At 40.8% G+C, this 22,108-nt stretch overlaps 1 protein-coding gene across 2 annotated transcripts; it reads left to right on the top strand.

The window, feature by feature from the left end:
- Nucleotides 1-330: 330 nt before the first annotated feature.
- ret (ret proto-oncogene receptor tyrosine kinase) lies at nt 331-20,606 on the top strand. 2 transcript variants are annotated; one of them, XM_030747806.1, is made up of 20 exons: nt 331-557; nt 9,985-10,230; nt 10,473-10,766; nt 12,171-12,406; nt 12,496-12,685; nt 12,774-12,973; nt 14,170-14,452; nt 14,707-14,838; nt 15,271-15,381; nt 15,459-15,575; nt 15,727-15,971; nt 16,059-16,206; nt 16,337-16,444; nt 16,527-16,741; nt 16,914-17,036; nt 17,123-17,193; nt 17,478-17,615; nt 17,773-17,872; nt 18,551-18,698; nt 19,558-20,606. In XM_030747806.1, exons 1-20 carry the CDS (start codon nt 497-499, stop codon nt 19,713-19,715), a joined length of 3,324 nt encoding a protein of 1,107 aa, XP_030603666.1. In that variant the 5' UTR covers nt 331-496; the 3' UTR covers nt 19,716-20,606. The 2 variants fall into 2 exon arrangements, with proteins under 2 accessions (XP_030603666.1, XP_030603667.1); XM_030747807.1 differs by lacking the exon at nt 19,558-20,606 and having other exon boundaries at nt 18,551-18,730.
- The last annotated feature ends 1,502 nt before the right edge of the window (nt 20,607-22,108 follow it).

Here is a 22,108-nt window from a genome sequence, read left to right as displayed (position 1 = left end):
ACCCTTTATAATGAATCAGTGATTAAAACGAGCACACCTGATCCCCACCTTTAAAGCAGCGACTGTACCTTTAAAGTGAACCATTACGCACCTAATCATAATCGTTAATAATTATCCCCACCTCTTCCCCCCCGCAGAGCCTTAACGAGATGACTGACCTGCTGTTAAATTATGCTCTTAAATTTCCTGTAGATGCTATGCCGCTCTGCTGCTGCGGAAGCAGCGGGGCAGTGAGTAGTGAATCAGTGAACCTCCTCCCCCCCTCCCCCCTACCAGACCAGCCAGTCAGCCCAGCAGCAGCCACTGTAGCCTCACACAGCAACCCATCTATGGGACACTGAGGACTTCAGCTGGACGCAGAACGCGCACTGGTTTATAGCCCCACCTTTATATATTTTATCGGTTTTATTCTTATTTTTTATTTATTTATTTTTTGCCCGGTGGAACTTTTTGGATCGTGTTTTCATTCAGAAACTTTCACCTATGGTGCGCGATTATGGGGTCAAGTTGTGGTTTCTCGCGGGGAAACGCGCCGCTGCTGCTGTTTCTGCTGAAAGGTAAGGTTCATCAGTTTTCCTCTCACTGGAAAGGTAAAGGAGCGCATGATGAAGCTGCAAACTCATTTTAAATGTTGTACATTTTAAAAAAAAATGCTCTGGTCTTAACTAATAATCCAGAGGAGGTGATTTAATGTGTGCTTCTTATCCTAAACGCATTTATCCTTAGTATTATAAATTATTCTGACAGCATTCGTTTTAGTGTTTTCGTCTTTATATTCATCTCTTACTCTCCTGTCTGCCAGGAAGACCATTTAGCACAGAAGGAATCAAAATACATTTGCCTTGGCGAGCACTTTAAATTCACTAAATCTATAACTATCTGCAAAGCTGGCCAAAGTGAGGACTCAGAAATACAGGGAGGAAAGGGGTGTTTTGGGGCTGCCACAAACATAGCCAGTGGACCTGAAGTCTAGATTGCAACTGACAGATACACAGGGCTGCTCAAGTGTAGAGCTGAATCGCAGCATTTTGGAAGCTGAGCGATTTTTTAAAAGGCTTTTTCCAAGACGTATCTGAAAGGGCACGAACACAATGCCAGCACTGTGCCACACACCAGAAAGTGATACTTGCATTGTGCGCCGGTTATGCGTGGCATGACAACAATGAAACGTAGAGTCAAATGAATACAGCTATATATCATAATATTATAATCCTGTCCACAATCCCACAGCCCAACTGTACTAACACTGTCCTCCCATGCAGTCTATATTTAAAGTGTCCCTCATAGTTCAGGAGTGTGCAAATCTCACCGTGCAGCCAGTATGTCAAATGTAATGCTTGAACAAATATAGGCCATTGTGTGGAATTTCTGAATTTGCTTTTTTGGACTTCAATAACAGAGGTCACTATCGGTGCCTTCATTGGGGAATATAAGGTGAAAAACTCACATTATCATCACAGTCTTTGAGTGGATCTGAGATGTAAAAAAGATGTTAATGGCTCTATTTCATACTTCTATTTCATACCTGCAATAAACTACAGGCCTACATAATCACCCAGGGGAGCACTTTTCTGCAGAGTAATTCAAAAGATGAATGAAACTCTTAATGTGATACACATCCTCTGATTATTTTTCAGTTACACATACTGCTGTTTTCAGTCCCACACACACTACACATCATGCTGTTCTCACAGACCTTACATACATCCACATCGCGTCCTCTACTCTGCACGTATGGTCACCAAAGCGGGCGTTTCTCCTGATATTTATAGAAGAAAAGGGCTGGTCTCGTTGCACTTCACATGTCAAGGGCGTGTGGGTAATTAAATGGGTGCTGAAAGCTACACCCTACGTGAATGTGCATGCACCCATCATCTGCCTGTTTGTTGCAACAAAAGATCTACACTTGTTCAGAGAGGACAAGAGGTGAGCCATAGGCAGGTGTGCGGCAGCTGCTCCTATCTCTGGGCAAACACTGGCTGTTTGTTTTCTTCAGGAAAATATCGCCTGTTATACAAGCGCACGGGCCACTCTGATCGCTGGACTTTAACTTAACCTCAGAATGACACAACAGACTCATATCACCGCACAGATTCAAACAGATGATTTTTTTGTTTTGTTTTGGTTTTTTTGCCCTGCTTTGTAAGGATGTTCTGCCTGTTATGGCACATTTAAAAATGTTTTTTTTTTTTTTTTTTTTTTTTTTACAAATGAGTCATTTTCCAACTCATGTTGTGATGCACTTTTTGTATCACATTACATCTAATGTGGATTTTTATTGTGGTATGAGTCACTGATTAGTTTTTGCTTTAAATTTCAGAATTCTGGTAAATTCTCTGCAGTTGTACCAGAAGGTGGTGGACAGTTTTGTGGTCTGGTGCGAACTGATCCATCTTCAGCTTAACATAAAGAAAGGCGATAACAGTGGCCTTGGAGAGATCCAGGACTCCAAGTGGTCCTCTGTATATTATAGGAGAGGTGGTGGAAATGGTACCGGAGTGCAAATACTCGGGATAAAACTAAACTCTCTTTCCTGTCAAGGCTCTGGTCCTTCGATGGATGTGGCACCGTGCTGAAGATGATTTAGAAGTTTTTAGGAGTTCAAACTTGGGAGTCTCCCTTGTTGCAGAGAGGCCGATATTGTCAAAATTTCTCTTCAATACAGACAATATATCCCACCCTCCACACTGTTCTGCATGCCAGACTAAGAATGATCTTCACTGAACGCCAAAGGAGATCCTTCCTTCTTGTGACCGTCCACTCATGATATTCCTTGTGATAAATATACTTATATATTTTCGATTTTGTTTGAGTTTAGATCTTTAATTTAAATTCCACAATCATGAACAACACTTTAAAAGGATTTTCCCTGTGGGGTTTATATAACTTCTGGTCCAGGTTCCAGTTTACTGATTAGTTTAGTGTTTCTCGCTGAGATAATCAAACAAAGGAAATTGGCAATCAGTGTTCACTTTTAGAGTAATCAGCATTTTTAAATGTGCCTGTGACGCTGACCCGCACTTAAGACTGAAGTAAAGTAGTTCAAGACATAAACTGGAGTGAATTGGGTGCTGAGATGTCTCCATTCTTTGTTCTTTATGAGGATTCCCATTAGCTGCCACTAAGGTTGCAGCTGCTCTTCTGTCTCTGTGCTTACATAGTCAGAGACTGTTCGGTCATATACAGTTTTGATGCGAGCATTTTAAGCAGTTATTTAGAAAAAGGTCAAAGAAATCTCTTGGCTGGTCGTGACTTTGTTTACATTTTGAGGAACTCTAGAGAGCTTACTGAAATGACCTTTGCTTCATTTGATTTCAATGAAAGCAGGCTTATCAATAAAGCACCTAAAGGCCTACAGGATTGGTTGGCAGCTTTATGAACAAAGTTGAAAATACATTTTGTGATAAAACCTGGTGAAAACCAGAATTAACTCTCTGTTTTTAACACGCACATCTGTGAAATCCATCACTTACACACAAAGAAAAAAAAAGGCCACAGATGTTTTCACATAAAAGCATTGATCTGTTTTTCTTCCACCATGACCTTGTTACTGTATCTTTGATCCTTCCTCGCTCTCTGACCCTTGAAACCGTAACATAGAGGTATTCTCCAGTGATGACCTCCTTTTCCTTGCCTTATAACGATCATTTTCATCAGCATCTTTACCTCTGGAGAAGTACCAGACCAATAAATCTTATTTGATACATGCTGCTATTTGATTTAGCTCCTTACAACATTATAACAATTGAGTAAAGCTTCTGTCTTGTGTGGCTCATGGATGCATTATAAATACTGCCAATTTCCACACTTGCTGTGTTTGTTCGAGTGTAACTGGGAAACATCATAATACAAGCAGATTTGATCTTTTTTACTGAGCTATGTGAACAGGAGTGCTTTACTTTTTTGCATCTTAGAAAAAAAATTTTTTGCGACTCTCAAAGCTCGTAATAGCAAAAGTTTTTTTCTCAAAATGTGGCATACAACAGTTTACATTGTGATTTAAAACCACAGCTGTTTGGCATGTTCACTCATTTCAAGCTTATGAGCGGCATTAAACATGCTGTCAGCCACAAATGCTCTGATACCTTTTGGAACAGATGCAGCACCTTAAGCCTCTTTGTCTTTTCTACTAAAGCTCCTGATTTTTGCCCGATTCGTGCCATTTTATCAGTCACCAAACTTTGCTTGTAACAACTCCCCCTGTAAGGTTCCCAGCCAAAGTGGACCTGCGGTTTTTGAAATAACTGTCATCCAAATCATTACTACTGCCTTGAGACTGCTGAGAGTCCCAACCTCTAAATGTGGACTGCTGCTTCTGCACGAATGCTGCTCCTACCTGTCAAACCCCTGCGTCTGATCCTCTAGTCAGTTCGGGGTCACACTTCGCTCTCATGCATGGGTAGAATCTAATTTGCTGTGGTGAAAGGACAAGGAGACATTGATTGAAATTTTGCCCTCGGGGCATTTAGTCCTCTGGTTTCACGTGGCTCCTGACAAGTTGCTTTCCAGTCGTGTAGCAGTGAAGTTGTGTTTGACCCATCATTACAACAATGAATGAAACAAACAACAAGCTTTGCCATTCTGAATCCACAGGGTCTGCGTGACGCTGCAGAAATCAGTGTGACTCTGCTACTTCACTGGTGCCAGTGAGAATCTAATTTGCAAATTTATTGTAATATCTCTGAACAGATCAAACCATTATAGGGAAAATGTCCTAAAAGTAAAACCTCATTTTCCATAAATCCTGTTGATTCATATGTATGCTGCTGTCCCCCCACCCCCACCCCCTCCTCTTCCAACCCCACCTTGGCATCCATTAGTTTGGTCCTTCTTTTTACTGAAATGGGTAAACAGACTGGAAATCATTTTTCCACCCTCTTCAACCACCAGCCAATGCCAGAAACTCTGAAAGCTTCGCTTCCATTTGCACTGGTAAATCAGCGAGCTCCACCCCCTGCCATAAAGCAGCATCTCTCCCTCGTTTACATACTTTAATCCATCCTATCTATCATTTTGTGATGCTGTGCAACAAACAGTCTAGTAGTGCTAACGGTGGGCACTCGACACAGCGGTGCCATTTTTAGCTAAGATTTAATGATGCTGTAGCACCGGTGAATCTTATCTTTAATGCATTTTTAGGGTGTTTATTTCTATAATGTGACAAAACTCTTGATACTGCAGTGTGTGTAAGCTATACCTAGGATTGTGTTCAGCCTCGTTAGTTTGCGTCTATGACTGCAATGCTGCTCTGTTGTTTTGTCTGATCACTTTGCACCAGACCAAAATAATCCAACTACTTGATAGATTACCATGGAAATGTGTACAGACATTCATAGCCCAGAGGAAATGAATCCCAATGATGTTAATAATCCCATGATTTTTTTTTTATTGAACACAATAATTAGGTCACGATTTGAATGTGTCTAGTAGCTGCGCAGCTAATGACATTCTTATCAATCACAGCCTGTATTTAGTGCTGATTAGAAAATGTTACAATACAAATACTGACATTGTGACCATGATGCAACGTTAACTGATCCTAGCATTCTGTAACTGTAAATACCACAGACTGATTGATAAATACAGTCTCACAGAACTGTTAGCATGAATGCAGACCCTTTTGTGTTATGTTGTTAAGGATCTCTTGCTGTGTGTAGTGATTGTGCAGTTTTTCTATACAGGGATGGTGTTAGCAGCAGCAGCACATTAAAAAAAGTAAGCATTGGTCATAAAGTCCTTCATTCCTAAAACTGGTAATTTAAGCTAAACCCTTTATGAAACCTGTGGCGGTGAGCTATTTATGCTAATATTAATACGCTTTCTGTGCTTTGCCACAGGCATTTAGAGTATTTGCCTCCTTCTGTGTACAGTGAATCTGATGGCTTTTAACCACTGCCTTGGTGAGGTTAGACGGGTTTTATCAAAGCAGTCTAATGACTGTTGCATCAAACTCAGTCTGGAGTACCATGATGTACCACGTGTTCAATTTTTGATGCCACAGTCACCCCCAGAGGAATCCTTAAACTGAATTTGTACTTGCAGCTAACCCCTAAGGAGATGTTCTATTAGATTTCTTGATGACTGATGAACATGGTTCATTGGATCTTAGCTCTTGTATTCTCTAGGGAATAATTGGATTACATTATGGGGTAATTGATTATTATGTTACGGTATGCATCATGGTAAACTGAGTAATCTACCTGGAACCCAACTGCCTTTTCCAAACTCAGATCAGATATCTTATTATTCCGATGAAAACTTTGATGACTGTGTCATTATGACAGGAAATGACTTTCTTTCCTTATTATTGTTTCGAGATTGAAAGCATCACAGTCATGCCTATATTGATTCCAGGTTCTGAAACCAGTGTGATATGATGAAGCATTTGTGCATAATAGGACAGGAAACTGAGGGGGAGAGATTTCAAAACATTATGATCAGCTTTCATAAGTGCAATTATAGTTGAATGTGCAGCTTTTTAGCTAATTGAATCTTTGAAGAAAACCATTCCAATAACAGTTACATCTTTGGAAGCTGAGCAATCATGATAGGTTTCAGAGTGATTATTATTTATATCACCATGATATAACTGGGTGAACTGCTCCTTAATGTGGCTGGCTGCAGCTTCTTTATAATAGATGATGAATTCCTTGAAAATGTGGATATTGATGGACTAAATTGTGGAGCTGGCTGTGAAATTACACTTGCACAACAGAAGTAATATTTCAGTGTCTGTACTCATAGATGCCTAAACGACTCCATATTATGTGCAGTGGACATGATTGCACATGTGCAGCCATCAGCTTTTCTCTCTGTCTGTCTCATCAGCGGAAAACAATCAGCATCACTGTTGATTAGTATGGCTATTGATCGCTATTCTGCCAGATACACTGCCTTTCCAATGGGTCGTTACTAGGGACAGATGCACAACACATTGACCTTGGGAGAAAAAAGGGCATGAGGCTGAGCTCTTAACATTGGAGGTCCAGTCTAAGAACATAGACATTATGGCAAGTTATCATACACCAGCCAGGCAGGGTCACTTTTCCTGATCTGCTGCTGACATGGATGCTCAGTGAGGATGTCTGGGTGGGAGATCCACACTTGGTTTCACGGAGACTTAGAGGTAGACTAGTAAGCCCGTGGGTTACTCCAGCACATGAGCTCATAGCTGGTAAATCTATCAGGCGAAGCACGCATTGAGCTAATTGAGTTCCTGTCTTTGTCTGGGACGATGGCGAGGGCGTCCCAACCTATCAGCTCAGACCAGTCCTAGACACGCTGTGGTCTGTGGATGACGGAGAGCATGGTTTCAGATTTTGTGATGAGCTTTTGTCCTTTTTGTTCTTGTGCAGTTATAATATGAGACAAAACAAACACGCACACACGCAGCCATGATTAACTCATAGACACTGCTATCGTATAACGACAACCAGGAAGAGCACGTGTATATAGAGACATAAGAGGGTTTTCCACTGTTTCGTGTTCACGTCCAAATTCAGTTTCACTACCCACTCGGCAGTACACGATATCTACTGTAAACACGTATTGTTACATGAATCCTCCTGTTTAAACACTCTCTGTTTGCAAAATTACTTTCAAAGGAATGACACTGTATGCAGAAGCTCTGCATCAGTTTTATAGGTGATCGAAGGCTGTAAAACATCTGCTGATGATGCTGTTGTTTACACACTCTGAGTAATGACAGGCCAAGGTTGTTCCCAAACAGCTTATTATCTATCAGAGTCAAAATCTGGAAAGAATATCCTTCACTGATCCCGAGACAAAGCACTGAAATAAAGCATCTTTTTAATCTTTTCAGTCATTATTTAGACATGAATATAATAGGTGAAAATGTCATCACCATCTATATTTCTGCCATTCTTGTGCATCGTTTAGGGAAGGTAATGAGTCATGCCTTGGAAAATCGTCATCATGGCTTCACAGAGCAAAGATGCCATTTGCTCAGATAGGCCTGCTTGATGCATTCAATTAATTAGTTTTGATATAAACTGCTTGCTTTCTGTTGGCTTCTGTCCTGGAAAGAAATTGAATTTTGAATGATATAAACGAATTGTGTTGCAGGGGGTCCGGCCACTGTGGCTTGCAGCCAAGGCCTGCCTTCATAAAAGTGTTCAGCTCCCACTGGTTAACACGTTGGACCATGTAGCTTTATTTGCAGAGCTGCTGTCATCTGCTGTATTCAGTTTGTGGCCGTCATGTGTAAGATTTCTGTAGATTAATGCAATTGTCTTAATATATCTGATTAGGGATTGCAGAAAGTAATGCGAGTCTATTCTGGCTTGTCATATATAAATGAGCCCAGGATCATTTAACATCTTATCAAATCAGTGTAGACAGAGTAGTCATATTTTATGATAATGATTAAGCTGCAGGTTTTCACTCTTTTTGAGCCTGTGTCACTAATGATGACAGCGCCCTCTAATGGTTGTTTTAAGTATACACTTGAATCCCTGATGCTCAGATTGGACAGATGTCTTGCATTTTACTAATTTGCTCCTGCACTTCCACTGTATCCTTTCTGAAGTTACTCCCAGCTAATTCAGAGTAAGCCCATCCACCATTGTGTGTGTGCCTGTTCAGTTTATATACGTTCATAATTTTAGTTTTATACAATTACATCATTTTAAATATGTTCTTTATTAGCTGAAGAAGTGTTTAATAATCTGCAGGTTCATATTAATAAATCAGTGATCTCAAGTCTTTTCATTGGTGTGGCTACAACAGAATGACCAGAACACTTTCAATATATTTCAAGCTGAAAAAAAAAGCCTTTAAAATTTGCACTTTGAGGAAGCTTTTAAGTCTAATTGCATCCCAACATAATTTGCAGAGGTCAACTCAGACACAAGCACAGCCGGCTGTGTGGACAGCTGTTGCTGCATGCATGCAGTTTCTTTTTTTACTCTTTTTTGTTGTTGTTGTTGTTGTTCAGATCTATTGGGTAATTTCTCAAAAATTGTTAATTTCATAGATATAATGCAAGTATAGTCAAATACAGTCAAAAGTATATGCAAGAAGAAGTATAAGCATGAATTACTGTATTTTGGAGATGGGAAATCCTCCCTAATCATGAAACTGGCTCCCACTATCCCACCAGGATTAACAAAAATGCATCCTGCTGTTTGTTTTGCCTCTAGAACATGTTTAAATAAAAGGTCTGCAGCCTCATCGAGCGTATCTCCATCCTTGAGGAAGGGCGGCCACATTTTATCCATCAGCTTGTCATCTAAGCCCCTCAAAATTAAATCAATGTCTGAAACCAGAGCCGAGGCCTCAACTGCACCAACAGAAATAGAAAATCTAGTTTTGCTGTCTGCTAATGACATTAGTGCGTTCCCTAAATGGTCGCCTACCGTCGTCAAAGAGGAACATAACAGGGATATAATTACAGAAGGAACACTCACATCTCCATTTTCCTGTAAAACACGCAGCCTGCTTTTGCGCTTTATGGATTACTCCGCCGCACACTCCCCTCTGGCAGGTAATGATTCATTTCTCCTCCGTATCATGTTATCCCTTGTAATTAAACTTTTCAAGGTGAACGCAAGGAGAATCGGAAGCCACATGTTATTGACCACATGAGAAATTCATTAAAGGAGCTGCATAAGTGTCATTTGAGCCCTGCTTTCAATTTCCGCTAACGGGGGGGGAGATGAAAGATATATCAGAAGGTGAAAAAAAAAATTGGACCTGTCATAGTCCATGTATGTGTTCATTTCCATTCAATGGCCAGACAGCATTGTCAGTGGGTATTGTTGACACAGTTCAACATCCAGAAAGCGATGTCTGATATGCTGCCATCCTCATCTGCAAATAATACAGGGTCTCAGCAGGATAGTCAGGTCTTATTTGTCAGTCAACATTTTCCTTAACAATAATAATAATAACAATTTTCCCCTGTGATTTATTTGGCTGCCTGATTTTTAAACATCTGATTATTTCATGTTCTTTTTCGTGCAGGAGCGATGTGTCTCTACTTCCCTCAGAAGGAGTACACTGAAACGGTATATGTTGGGCAGCAGGCTGGGACACCCCTCCTCCAGGTCCACGCCATGCTGGACAGTGCCTCTGAGAAGCCACATTTCTACCTGTGCTCAGCGCGGTCTGTCAAACCTCCACCCTACAGCTCCTGGTTCTACATGGACATCAACACTGGGACGCTATTCTTGAACAGAACCCTGGAGGAGAACGACTTTGCCCAGCTAAGTGAGTTGGATACAAGCCTTTTGATGGTAATGTACAGTCCTATTTCAGTGCTAGGTATTCACTGCACACAAGAGTAAATTAGTTTCTTGACATTTATGCTCTTAGCATACTAATATTGCTTTGGCTTCAAGTTCAGATTTAATGCAATTGGATAAAAGCAAAGAAGAGCACAGTCATCAAAAAAGAGCACTGTCTGAGATTAAAATGCCCCTTGTTTTCGTTTTGGCTGTGTGTCCCATCAGATCAAAGGTCATGGTCTGTGAAAAAGTTGTTCCTGCATGCCATGGTGCTACCTGGATTATCCAATAGGTCCTTTTGTATCACACGGAAACCTGCTCAGATCACCCTGGACTTTGTCAACACTACATTGCCTCAGTGTGCTCAGACAGATATGAAGGAACTCTGCTTCCCACACAGAGATACCTCCAACCCCCACATCATGGAAAACAGGTTCCCAGCAGCCCTACGGCAGCTCCAACGTCTCACCAGACTCAACGTCTGCCCCAACTACACCATCTCTTACAGTGTGGAATCAGGTTAGACACATCAGAGACAGATGCTTCTTCTGAAAAGAGAAACATCGAGTGGCCCTGAGGTACATTTTAGAAAACACAACAACAAAATAGATCATTTCACTTTATGGTAAATGTAGGGACTTTTTTTTTGTCTTTCAGTGGACAGAAACCAAGTACCTGGAAGCAGGTTGATGTCATTTCTTATCAAAATCAGAATCAGCATCAGAATCTGCTTTATTGGATGTTTTAGTAGAGACAATAAATGAGGGATCTAAGTAGCATACAGTGCTCTGTAGCATCTACCAGAGGGGAGGAGTTGTGTCCGGAATCTGATGGGTCTGCAATGATGTTGCCTGCTCGTTTCCTGATTCTGGATTTGTACAAGTCCTGAATGAGGGACAAGTTTTTTTTCTACAGACCTGACTGTCTGGTGTAGTCTGTAATTGTCCTGTTTGGTGGCTGATTCAAACCATACAGCGATGCATATGCAGAGAACAGACTGGATTATTGCAGAGTAGAATTGGATCAGCAGGTCACAAGGCAAGGTAAACTTCCTGAGCTGGCACAGGAAGTACATCCTCTGCTGGGCCTTTTTGATAAATTTGTCCATGTTAACGCCTACTTCAGATTCTGGAAGATCGTGAATCACGGAAACTTGAAGGATTCCACAGTAGCCACAGTGCTGTTGAATAAGATGATTCTGAACTGATTTTGAAAGAATGGAGAGGTGAGTTGAAATCCTAAGAAACTAAAGAAACAAAAGGGCATCTATGTGGCGTATTTCCTAGTATGATTTCAACAGTACTGAGGATATGGAGCACTATTATGCCAGGTTCCCCATACTTGCTTAGAGTTGTATACCCTTTCATAGGGCCACGCTTAGTTAAAGCAGAAACATATCTAAGGCAAAGTATCATTTCTAAACAATGCACCAGTTCATAAAGTCCTGATTCTGAATTTCCTTTGATGAAATATTCCCTTATGATTCCAGCCTCCTCTTCCATCCTTCAATCCACACCTGGGTTAAATTCAGGTGAAGACACTGCTGGAAGTAGCATAAAAACAGGAAATAACATCAATCTGTCAACACCGACTGTTCTGTTCTGTCAAAAACAACAAACGTTGTTCCTGCCTTTTCCATTGAGTGAAATTGTGTTGTGTTGTTGCATTGTGCACCTCAGGGCCACTGTAGAAATAACATGACTATGTCACTTTGTCAATTTGCTGAAAATGTTACTGTTTTCTAGTTATGCTACAGTTTCACTGTGTTTAACTAAGCATTTAATATTATTTAATTACGTTGCATTATAAGCAGATGTTTGACAGTCCTGCTTTAAATCACACCTTATCATCTCCTATTCAGTACATTATCCCATTCATATAGTGGATGATTGTTTTATTTCATTTTGTTCCTTTTGTCTGCAGATACCCCAGCACCATTCGCTGTAAATGACGACAACGAGCTGGTGGTAACTGCTCCGCTGGACCGCGAGGAGAGCGAATTCTACAGACTCCTGCTGGTTTGCAACGTCCGATCAGAAACCACCATCAGCAAGGTGGAAACATCGCTGGACGTTTTTGTCAACGATGAGGATGATAACGCACCGTATATCAACGGAACAAATTTAGCAGAAATTACCATCAGTTATAATCGCACAAAGGTGGTCATTTTGGAGTTTTTTATAGATGCGGTGTTGGTTAAATTCATTTTTACATGAGGACTGAAATTTCTCACTGACTTTTTTTCCAGGGTGGAACTTTTGGCGCCTTGTATGTTTTTGACAGAGATTTAACCCCAATCTTAGACAACAACCACAACAAGTATGTGGGGACTTGGATCAGCACTGACGCATGGATAAGGGAAACATTTGACATAAAAAACTCCTTCAGTGAAAAGAAAGCTGCTCACGGAGGCATTCGAGAGACTGTGAACAAGTACCGTAAGTGCTCCAAAGCTACAAATGAGGACATTAGTTACATTAGTTACATCAGGACATTAGGCTTTTCATGATTTCTCCTTGATTTTAGAGCTTGTTCTGAAGAGGGACCTGCGTGTGACAGAGAATCGCACCCTGCACCTCGAGTACCTGGTCAATGACACCACCTATCCGGGTCTAGAGGGATCAGTGAAGCTGTACTTCAACGTCACCATCTTACCGGTCCACATCCACTTCCCCAACATCACACATATATTCACAGTCTCACGCCGAGCTTCTGTTTATGCACAGGTACTTACCATACAAACCTTTAACTTTCTGTTTAGTCTAGATTTAGATTATAATATTTATTATATAAACTTTTGGGCTTTGTAACAGACTGGCAGCCTGTAACCCAGCTCTCATAGGGTGAGAGCTGGGATAGGCTCCAGCCCAACCCAAGACCCTGAATTGGAATGGATGGATGGATGGATAAACACACAGAATATATAATCTTCCCTTCATTATACCCCCATGGACAGTTAAGAGTTACAGCTACAGTATGGATTCAAAACAGTTTTCTTTGTGTTATTTATGAGATAATTAACATTGTTGACCTGCGACCTGTGAACGTGACCAGGGACAAAATTTACAGGCAAGATGAGCCATCAGTGACCTCCTATCTTTTTTTTTCTTGCTGAACTCTGGCAGAGAGACTTAAAGAAAATTTCATTCTACTGCTGAGTGAATTGTGGGTATTTTTTGCATCGTGATGCTTTGGAAATTACACTTGATTTGACTAATTCTACTATACACTCACTTTATAGGCCATAATGTTGCACACATTTTGGTACATGGTAACTCATAACTACAGGTCTCTCTGTATGTTTCAAAATGACAAAGATATCCCCCTGTGGCAGCCAGGCTTGCTAAAACCTAGCCTAGTACACAATTTTATTTTAAGCTCCCAGAAGGTAAAAACTTCTGGGAGCTTCAGTAGCTTTTACTCAGTGATTATAGTCCAGTACTTATAGACTGGGGTGGCCAGGGGTACAGCATGTATGAGTGCAATCCTTTGATAATATAATGTGTTATATTTATTCCTTATTTAGAAACTAAAGACATTTTAACATTATAAAAATTGAAAGTTAGACACACAGAGACCGCCACCTGCTGTTCATTCAGATTTTTATACTTTGTATCAAAGAAGCAAGTCACAAATATGATGCAAAACCATTTTGTTTAATAGCTGAGCATTCTGGCTTTATGAAAAATACCATAATCAAATTAAATTAAATTATTTAAATCAATGGCACTTTTTTTTCCAGATCATGTAGAGGAAAAAAAATTTAGGAATCAAATTTGCATTTCTAAAAAAAATCACCTGCACAAATCTTAGGCCAGGCGTTGTTCAGCTGTCTACAAAAGGTGTTTGCATTATCCCATCCTTCCATTTATATTCTCTACTGTCATTCACATTTTCAATCCCTTGTCCCAACTCCTGTCAGGTTGGCAAAATCTGTGTGGAAAACTGCCAACAGTTCGATGGCTTCAGCATCATATACCGACTCGAGGTGCCGGATAAGAACATGTCTGCTGACTCTCAGGCCTGCTATACAGCCATAAGCGTCACCCAGTCCCCAGACAGGAAATGGGGACATCTGTATGTGAATGACTCGGAGGTGCTGCGCAAACCCGAGTGCCAGGACATGCAGTACCTTGTTGTAGCTCAGGAGGGAAATGAACAGCTGGAGGCGAGCACTCAGATCCGCATCATACTAGACGGTACAGGTAAGGCTGCAACAGCCCTGTAGCACTTTACATTTCACAAGGTTCTCACATCATAATCTAATCTGTGCTAATCTTCACTGCACATTACTAAAATTCACTGGAAATCTCAGTCATTTGCAGTTGTTACTGTTTGCATTTCACTCTCCAGCTAATTCACACCAAACACACATGCAGACTATTTCGAAGCATTTTACTGTCTCCCTAATGTCCTTTAAATATTTGGTAATGTGCTCATTTGGCTCCTCTGTACGTAGCAATCAAAGTTGGTCAGAAAAACCAGCAGTTCCTGCCCTGTGCAGAGAACAGGCAGCGAGCAGACTGTGAGTCTACCCGAGGCCTGGGGGCAACAACAGGGAGATGCCAATGGAGGCAGGGCACGGAGAAAGGTACACATATTTTTCAAAAAGACAAACTTTTTTTTCCTTTAAATCATGTAACTTTTTCGCATGACTGAATGATTACGAGACCTTGAAGGAATTTGACTTGAACCAGATGAGAACATTTTTTCTTCAGTGGAAGTAATGAAACAAATTACTGCATGCATATCCTTTTTCAGGCTACAGGAAGTAGCAAAACGTGGTCTTAATTTGATTAAAAAACAAGTGTGAGTAACACCCTGTAATTGCCAAAGCAGCCTGTGATGCAGGGCTGCTGTTAAAACCATTGCATGTTGTAGTGACAAGGGCAAACATCAGTCAGGCTAAAGCAACTTCTGAACAGGTTTTTAATACAAAGTAACTTGCAGTTTGGTTACTAATCTTTGCTGTTTGTCCTCTTTTTTTCTCCTCTTTCTCCTCTTTTTTGTGTTCATATCCTAGGAATAATTGAAAATTATTCAACATGCTCCCCTGACCTGCAGACATGCCCAGATAGTGTTTGTGATGCAGTGGAAAGTAAAAATCCTTCTATATGCCCGCAAGACTGTACAAGTATGTCCTGCATAACAGAGAGAATAAGACCATTCTGCATTATGTAGCCGATGCTCACACTGGATTTGTCTCTGCAGAGGATCCTGTTATTGGAGGCCATGAACGAGGCTTGAGTGGGAACGGGATTAAGGCCTGCTATGGAACCTGCTACTGCTTCACAGACAGATGCTTCTGCGAGAAGGACGACTTTGAGGGTGAGTGGTCCTAAATCACACAAAATTGCTGCAGATTAAGTGAAATACTCCCTCCATACTGTCCCTTTATGTGAGTCAATTTTTAGACTGAACCAGAAAAGCTTTGAACGCTGCTTTCTTTAAAAAAAATATGTAATGTACTCTCCTCCAGAGACACTATGTGATGACATGTGTAAGACCGTCATTGCCACGGCTCTGCTTCTCTCCTTCATCGTGTCCATCCTCCTGTCCTCATACTTCATCCGCCGATACCACAAGAACTCGCCAAAGCCCCCGATAGCATCCGCTGAGATGACTTTCCGTCGGCCAGCTCAAGCCTATCCCATTAGCTTCCCTGCCAACAATGTCCGCCGGGGCTCCCAGGAATCAATCGAGACTGAAACCTTTAAAATACCGGTAAGGTTCTTCCAGAACTTTCATCCCCTCTGTATCATATGCTGAAACTTTTGAGAAGTTCAAAATGTCATTGTGTTGTTTCAACAGGAGGATCCAAAGTGGGAGTTTCCTCGTAAAAACCTTGTACTTGGCAAGACGTTAGGAGAAGGAGAGTTTGGGAAAGTTGTCAAGGCAACGGCATTCAGGCTGAAAGGAAAAGCTGGATATACCACTGTGGCTGTGAAAATGCTTAAAGGTAAATCTACCCAGGCAAAGGCCAGACAAGCCTAGCAGCACTTGTGATATATGAGGAGTGAATGTCTGAAGAGCTGAATGGTTTCATCATTATGACCCCCCCCCCACCCCCCAATTTTCCTCTGTGACAGAAAACGCCTCACACAGTGAGCTGCGTGACCTACTGTCAGAATTCACTCTGCTGAAGCAAGTCAACCACCCACACGTCATAAAGATGTACGGCGCATGCAGCCAGGATGGTGAGACCTCAGTCCTCCTGACATCCTATGCCAGAGCATGTGTGTTGCACATTGAGTCTAAGAGCTCCATTTCTCTGAATAGGTCCATTGTATCTCATCGTTGAGTATGCCAAGTATGGGTCACTCCGTAATTTCCTGCGCGAGAGTCGGAAAGTTGGCCCAAGCTATATGGGCAGGGATGCCAACCGAAACTCCAGCTACCTGGAGAACCCAGACGACAGGGCTCTCACCATGGGCGACCTGATCTCTTTTGCGTGGCAGATCTCCAGAGGCATGCAGTACCTGGCAGAAATGAAGGTATAAGACCAAAACAGTTCAGTGGACGGTGCATTGTAAGAAGCTGAAATGTCAAAGAAAGCTTTCAGCTGAAGTGGAGGAGCTCTGTCTGTGCGTGCGTGCGTGCGTGCGTGTGTGTGTGTGTGTTGCAAACACATTGTGAGACATTTAAATGAATATGTTGGTCCAACAGCTCGTCCACAGGGACCTTGCAGCACGAAATGTCCTTGTAGCTGAAGGACGGAAGATGAAGATCTCTGACTTTGGCCTGTCCAGAGATGTTTATGAAGAGGACTCCTATGTTAAGAGGAGCAAGGTAGAGAAAATATCAGTGAAGAGTAGTTATGATACTGCTGTATATACTGATATAGTTACTCAACAACATTTCTCTATATTTTCCAGGGCCGTATACCTGTTAAATGGATGGCAATAGAGTCTTTGTTTGATCACATTTACACAACACAAAGCGACGTGTGAGTATAATTCAGGGAAATGGTTTGACACTTTGGATGTTTTCTTGTGGAGCACTGGAATTATGTTAAAAAAAAAGTGTAGTTTTCTGGGAAACTGTAGCTACTCTCCAAGAAATGATTCACCAGAATACTTCATCTTAAAATCACACTTCTTTTTTTTACTGCGAGCCTTAGCTGTTTTTCTTGGCAAGAAAGCAAATAAGGGCCTTTTCTAAACTTAAAAAAAAGTCATACTATTATCTGTTTATGAAAATATTCTTATGATCTTCTCTATTTTATTTCAGCTGGTCCTTTGGTGTGCTGCTGTGGGAGATTGTCACCCTGGGAGGAAATCCATACCCAGGTATTGCTCCTGAGCGCTTGTTTAACCTTCTCAAGACTGGCTACAGGATGGAGAGACCAGAGAACTGCACGGAGGAAATGTGAGCTCTATTCTGTTACTCTGTCTGCTGTAGCATCTCCTCATTTCTATTGAGTGTTATAACTCCGCTGCACCACATTCAGGGAAAATTACTCTGTTGGGAGGATTAAATGATACTCACTGTATTTCACCCACTGTGAAAACACCCTCCTGTCCAGGTATAACCTCATGCTCCGATGCTGGAAACAAGAATCAGACAAGAGGCCGACATTCGCAGACATCAGCAAAGAACTGGAGAAGATGATGGTGAAAAGTCGGGTATGTTGAAGCTATAAAATACCTTGTGATGATTTATTAATTTTCCTCCCCAGCGCGTAAGCGGGGGAGCTATGAATCAGCCTCTTTCCGTGCATTACTGGCACGATTTTGACAACACTTCGGTGATGATCTAACAGTCACAAGTTGGAGTTTCATTGGGGGCTTTTTGTTTTTGTTTTTTTTTTTCATTTCCCATTCCTTTCAGATTTGCAGCTGGCCTAAAATAACTAGTTTATCATTTCTGCTGCACAACATGTGCTGTTAGGTGGATGCTCAAAGTCCCATGCACACGGGCAAATTCTGTGTTATTTGGTATGAACTGTCACTCTGCCCAAAACTCTTTAGATACCATAATTAGTGTGTGAAGAGCAATCCTAAAATGTAGCCTTGGGCAGTGTAATCACAGCGCATACCAGTCAGTCTCCTGCTGCGGAACTGAGGCTAAATATAGAGCGTTTGAGCACATGGGAATGCAGGCATCCTATAATGCAGCAGGCTTGATCTTCATTGTTATCACCAGCAAATAATTGACAAGTCACTGGATGCAATAAAGAGAGATTTTGCAGAAACCTCTGCAGGATCTTGCAGTCAGTGCACAGGTCACGTTTCTGACCTTTGCGTGTTACAATGTCCCTCCTCCTTAATCAGCCTAATCACACCTTCATCTGCTCTTGTCAGGATTACCTGGATCTGGCAGCGTCCACTCCAGCTGATGCCCTGCTGTACGACGACGCCCTCTCTGAAGAGGAGACACCACTAGTGGACTGTAATAACGCCCCTCTCCCTCGAACCCTCCCCTCCACATGGATTGAAAACAAGCTCTATGGTAGAATTTCCCATGCATTTACTCGATTTTAGAAACAGGACACACTACACAAGCTCTCTTTTTTGGCAAGTTGTGATTGGCTTTTTTTTTTTTTTTTTCCCGTAGTCCAGTGTGTATGACTGTGATCTAGGCATGCCTTTCGCTAATTCTGATATATCTCCCATTTCATCGTAAATGAGAGGCTCAGTGATTAAAAAAAAAAAAAAAAAAAAAAAAAAAGATCTTGTGTCTTGACTTTTTTTTGTTTCATTCGGACCTGCTTCTAATGTATATAAGCGCTGACCAAAAATGCTACATTTGTAAATATTGAATATAAATACCCTTCATTCTAATTTATAGTCCACTGCTCATACTCATGCTTCATCTGCATTTTTATTTGTAAATAGTTTTTTTTTTTTTTTTTCCCCATTCCATTGCATTTCCACACTGTCCTCATCTCATAACTTGTTTGCACTGGAGGAAACAGTGTGTAACATTTGAAACAGGTCCTCACTGATTCAATCACTTATTGTGGTTTGAATTCCAGATTGTGTTAAATTTCCTGTCTTTCTAATGTATATTATCTCCTAATTATGATTCCACCATGCTGAACAGAGAAACAGTAAGGCTTTTGAATGCAACTCTCAGTTGACACTGATTACAAGTAAAGACCATGCTGCATATTGCCCCAAGGCAGTAGTAAAAAATGGCAAAAGAAAAACAATAATTAATGAATTATATTATCATTAGTTCTGTGTAACATATACAAAACCATAACTTTACGTTTCTCAGAGCCGGAGAGTTTTATTTGAGAACCTTACTGTCTGCACGCTGTTTATCTTTCACTGAGTGCAGAAAAATGATGTGTTTTCGTTTTTAGGCATGTCATACCCCAACTGGCCCGAGACGAGCCCGGTACTGCTCACCAGACATGATGCCACTAATCCAGTCTTTACAAGATATGCCAATGATAGTGTTTATGCAAACTGGATGGCTTTGCCTTCACCCGCAAAAGCTGTGGACAAGCTTGATAGCTAAAGACAGACCAACCCTGTAGAAAAGACGACTAACTGGTAGATGTGTATATTTCTGTACGACTGTACATAAACAATCTGATGCTAAAATTGGTTCCCTTTTATTTCTGTTGGACGGGTAAGCAACATTTGGGGTCTTTTTTGCTGCAAAACTGGCTGGACCAACATAGACGACGCTTCGTTCAGCTCTTCAGTATGTTAATTATTACCTCACTGGTTATGTCGGCCAAATTGTATCACTGCATGACTATTGTACCAGATTGTATGTCAGTGTCAATGTCTTTTAAGTGCCTGTGCTGCTTCTACAATAGCTTTCAATTGTTGATGTGTGACTTTGAAGTTTCCAGCCCAGGAATTAAAAGGGACGCCTTTACAATCACCTGTTGTAGAAAGCTGGGATTGAGTGGACAAAAGCAAAATGCTGAACTTGTTCTGAAAATTAAAAAAAAAAAAAGTTTCTACTTTAGGAGTTTGTTCTCCTCAAAATGTCAAAGACCCTTTTTTTGTGCGTTTTTCCCATGATTTGTTTCAGAGCCGTTCTTGCCAAAGAAAAGTAAAACAGACATGTTCAGTGGATGGTTTTCTTACTTTAGTTCTCTTTGTTTGTTTGTTTGTTTGTTTTTTTCATATTGAAAATATCATCTGGTGAGTGCTACTCCAGTGAAAGAACATGGGGATTAATGTAGACTTAATGTTATAGTTCACATTTTCATTCACTGTAATGGCAGTCTGTGGAAAAAGTATGATTATGTAAACCAATTCATGTCCTCACTGTTATGTTATTATTTGTTATGTTCCAGTTATTAATAAACAATAAAAATGTACAGTTTGCCTGTTCCCCTCATGTCTCTGAAAACAATTACATTATAATATATATAATGTTCAGCCTAAGTTCACCTACAAATATGATCTGTTAATTATGCACATTAGTTTTCAGAAATGCTTTCTAAATTATTATTAAAAATCTATGATGGCTTACTAATGCAAGGATTTTTATTTATCTTTATTTTCTTTAAGTTTCAACTCTGCTTCACTTTTGTCTTGACTGTAAGCACATACAGTCACCTGTCATTTGATTAGACTGCTCATTAACACAGCCGAGCCAAGCAGAAGAACATATTCACTGGACACTGAAGGCACAGCACGTTAAACCTTGAAGCAGATGAGCTACAGCAGCAGAACATCACACAGGAAAGTAAGGCTACAGTTTGCACAGGTTCACCAAAATTGGACAATAGAAGCCTAGACTGCCTGATCTGACAAGCCCACCCTGCCTTGTACCAGTGGAGCAGTCCGTTGGTGGTCGTGTAATGATGTAGGGAATATTTTCTTGGCCTACTTTGGCCCCCTTGGTACCACAGTCTACCTGACTGTTGTTACTGACCATGCCCACCCCTTTATGGCCAAAGTGTGTCCATCTTCTGATGGCTGATGGATAACTTTCCATGTCACAAAGCTCAAACTGGTTTATTGAACACGACAGTGAGTTCACTGAACTCAAATGACCTCCACAGTCACCAGATCTCAATCCAATAGAGCACCTTTGGGATGTGGTGAAATGGGAGAGTCACATCATGAATGTTCAGCCAGCAAATCTGCAGCAACTGTGTGATGCAATCATGTCAATATGGACCAAAATATTTGAGGAGTGCTTTCAGTACTTTGTTGAATCAATGCCAGAAAGAATTAATGTGGTCCTGAAGCCCAAACCCATTACTAGCAAGATGTAGCACCTCCTTTAATTTATCTCTTCCATTATCGCCCATGCACCATAATACTGACATCTCTGCATCAACTTGCTGGATATCATATAATTAAAATAGAAAAAATAGAAAGAAAAAAAGAAAAAAAAAAGAAATGGTCTAAAGTGTTGATGAAGTTCTGTGGTGGACTTTCCAAGGTGATTCGGTGCTTTCCAGATAATGTCTCACTTCTGCTCTCCTAATTAAGGAAATGAAAATACAGTAATGACTATAAATAGAATCCCAGGAGAACATTTCCTGGTTTATTTTGTGCACCACACTCAGATCATATCACATGTTTATGAACATTAAACAAATGATGTACGGCCAGTTAGAGTGGGCTTCAGTGCTAATTCGATTCAGACCTGTCAGCTAGTTTATCATGACAGATAAGAGGTTTGCTTTATCAGTTTGAGCAGAGAAATAGGGGGGAAAGGAGACAATAATCGCTTTTTACCAGATAAACGTTGTTACGTTACTGGAAGATGCTGTAGTCGGTATGAGTTTAAAAAAATTCAGTATGTTCTAATGTTAACAATAATAGGTTTACAATTACAATATAATAATAACGCCATTATTTTAATAACAATAAACAATATTATGAACCTGGAGGGTCGGCGTGCTTGATGACGACACTCGTTAGACACGCTCCGAT

This window comes from Archocentrus centrarchus, chromosome 15 (genome assembly GCF_007364275.1).
Source record: "Archocentrus centrarchus isolate MPI-CPG fArcCen1 chromosome 15, fArcCen1, whole genome shotgun sequence".
NCBI lineage: Eukaryota > Metazoa > Chordata > Actinopteri > Cichliformes > Cichlidae > Archocentrus > Archocentrus centrarchus.
Note: the sequence above shows the minus strand (reverse complement) of the source record. Positions and strands in the feature narration are given on the sequence as shown.

What these genes read in the sequence shown, in the direction of transcription:
- ret (XM_030747806.1), top strand. Translation starts at nt 497, where the DNA reads ATGGGGTCAAGTTGTGGTTTCTCGCGGGGAAACGCGCCGCTGCTGCTG. An exon ending in CTCTTACAGTGTGGAATCAG is followed by an intron (nt 10,767 to 12,170) that starts GTTAGACACATC and finishes TTTTGTCTGCAG; the next exon opens with ATACCCCAGCACCATTCGCT. An exon ending in GAGGCAGGGCACGGAGAAAG is followed by an intron (nt 14,839 to 15,270) that starts GTACACATATTT and finishes TTCATATCCTAG; the next exon opens with GAATAATTGAAAATTATTCA.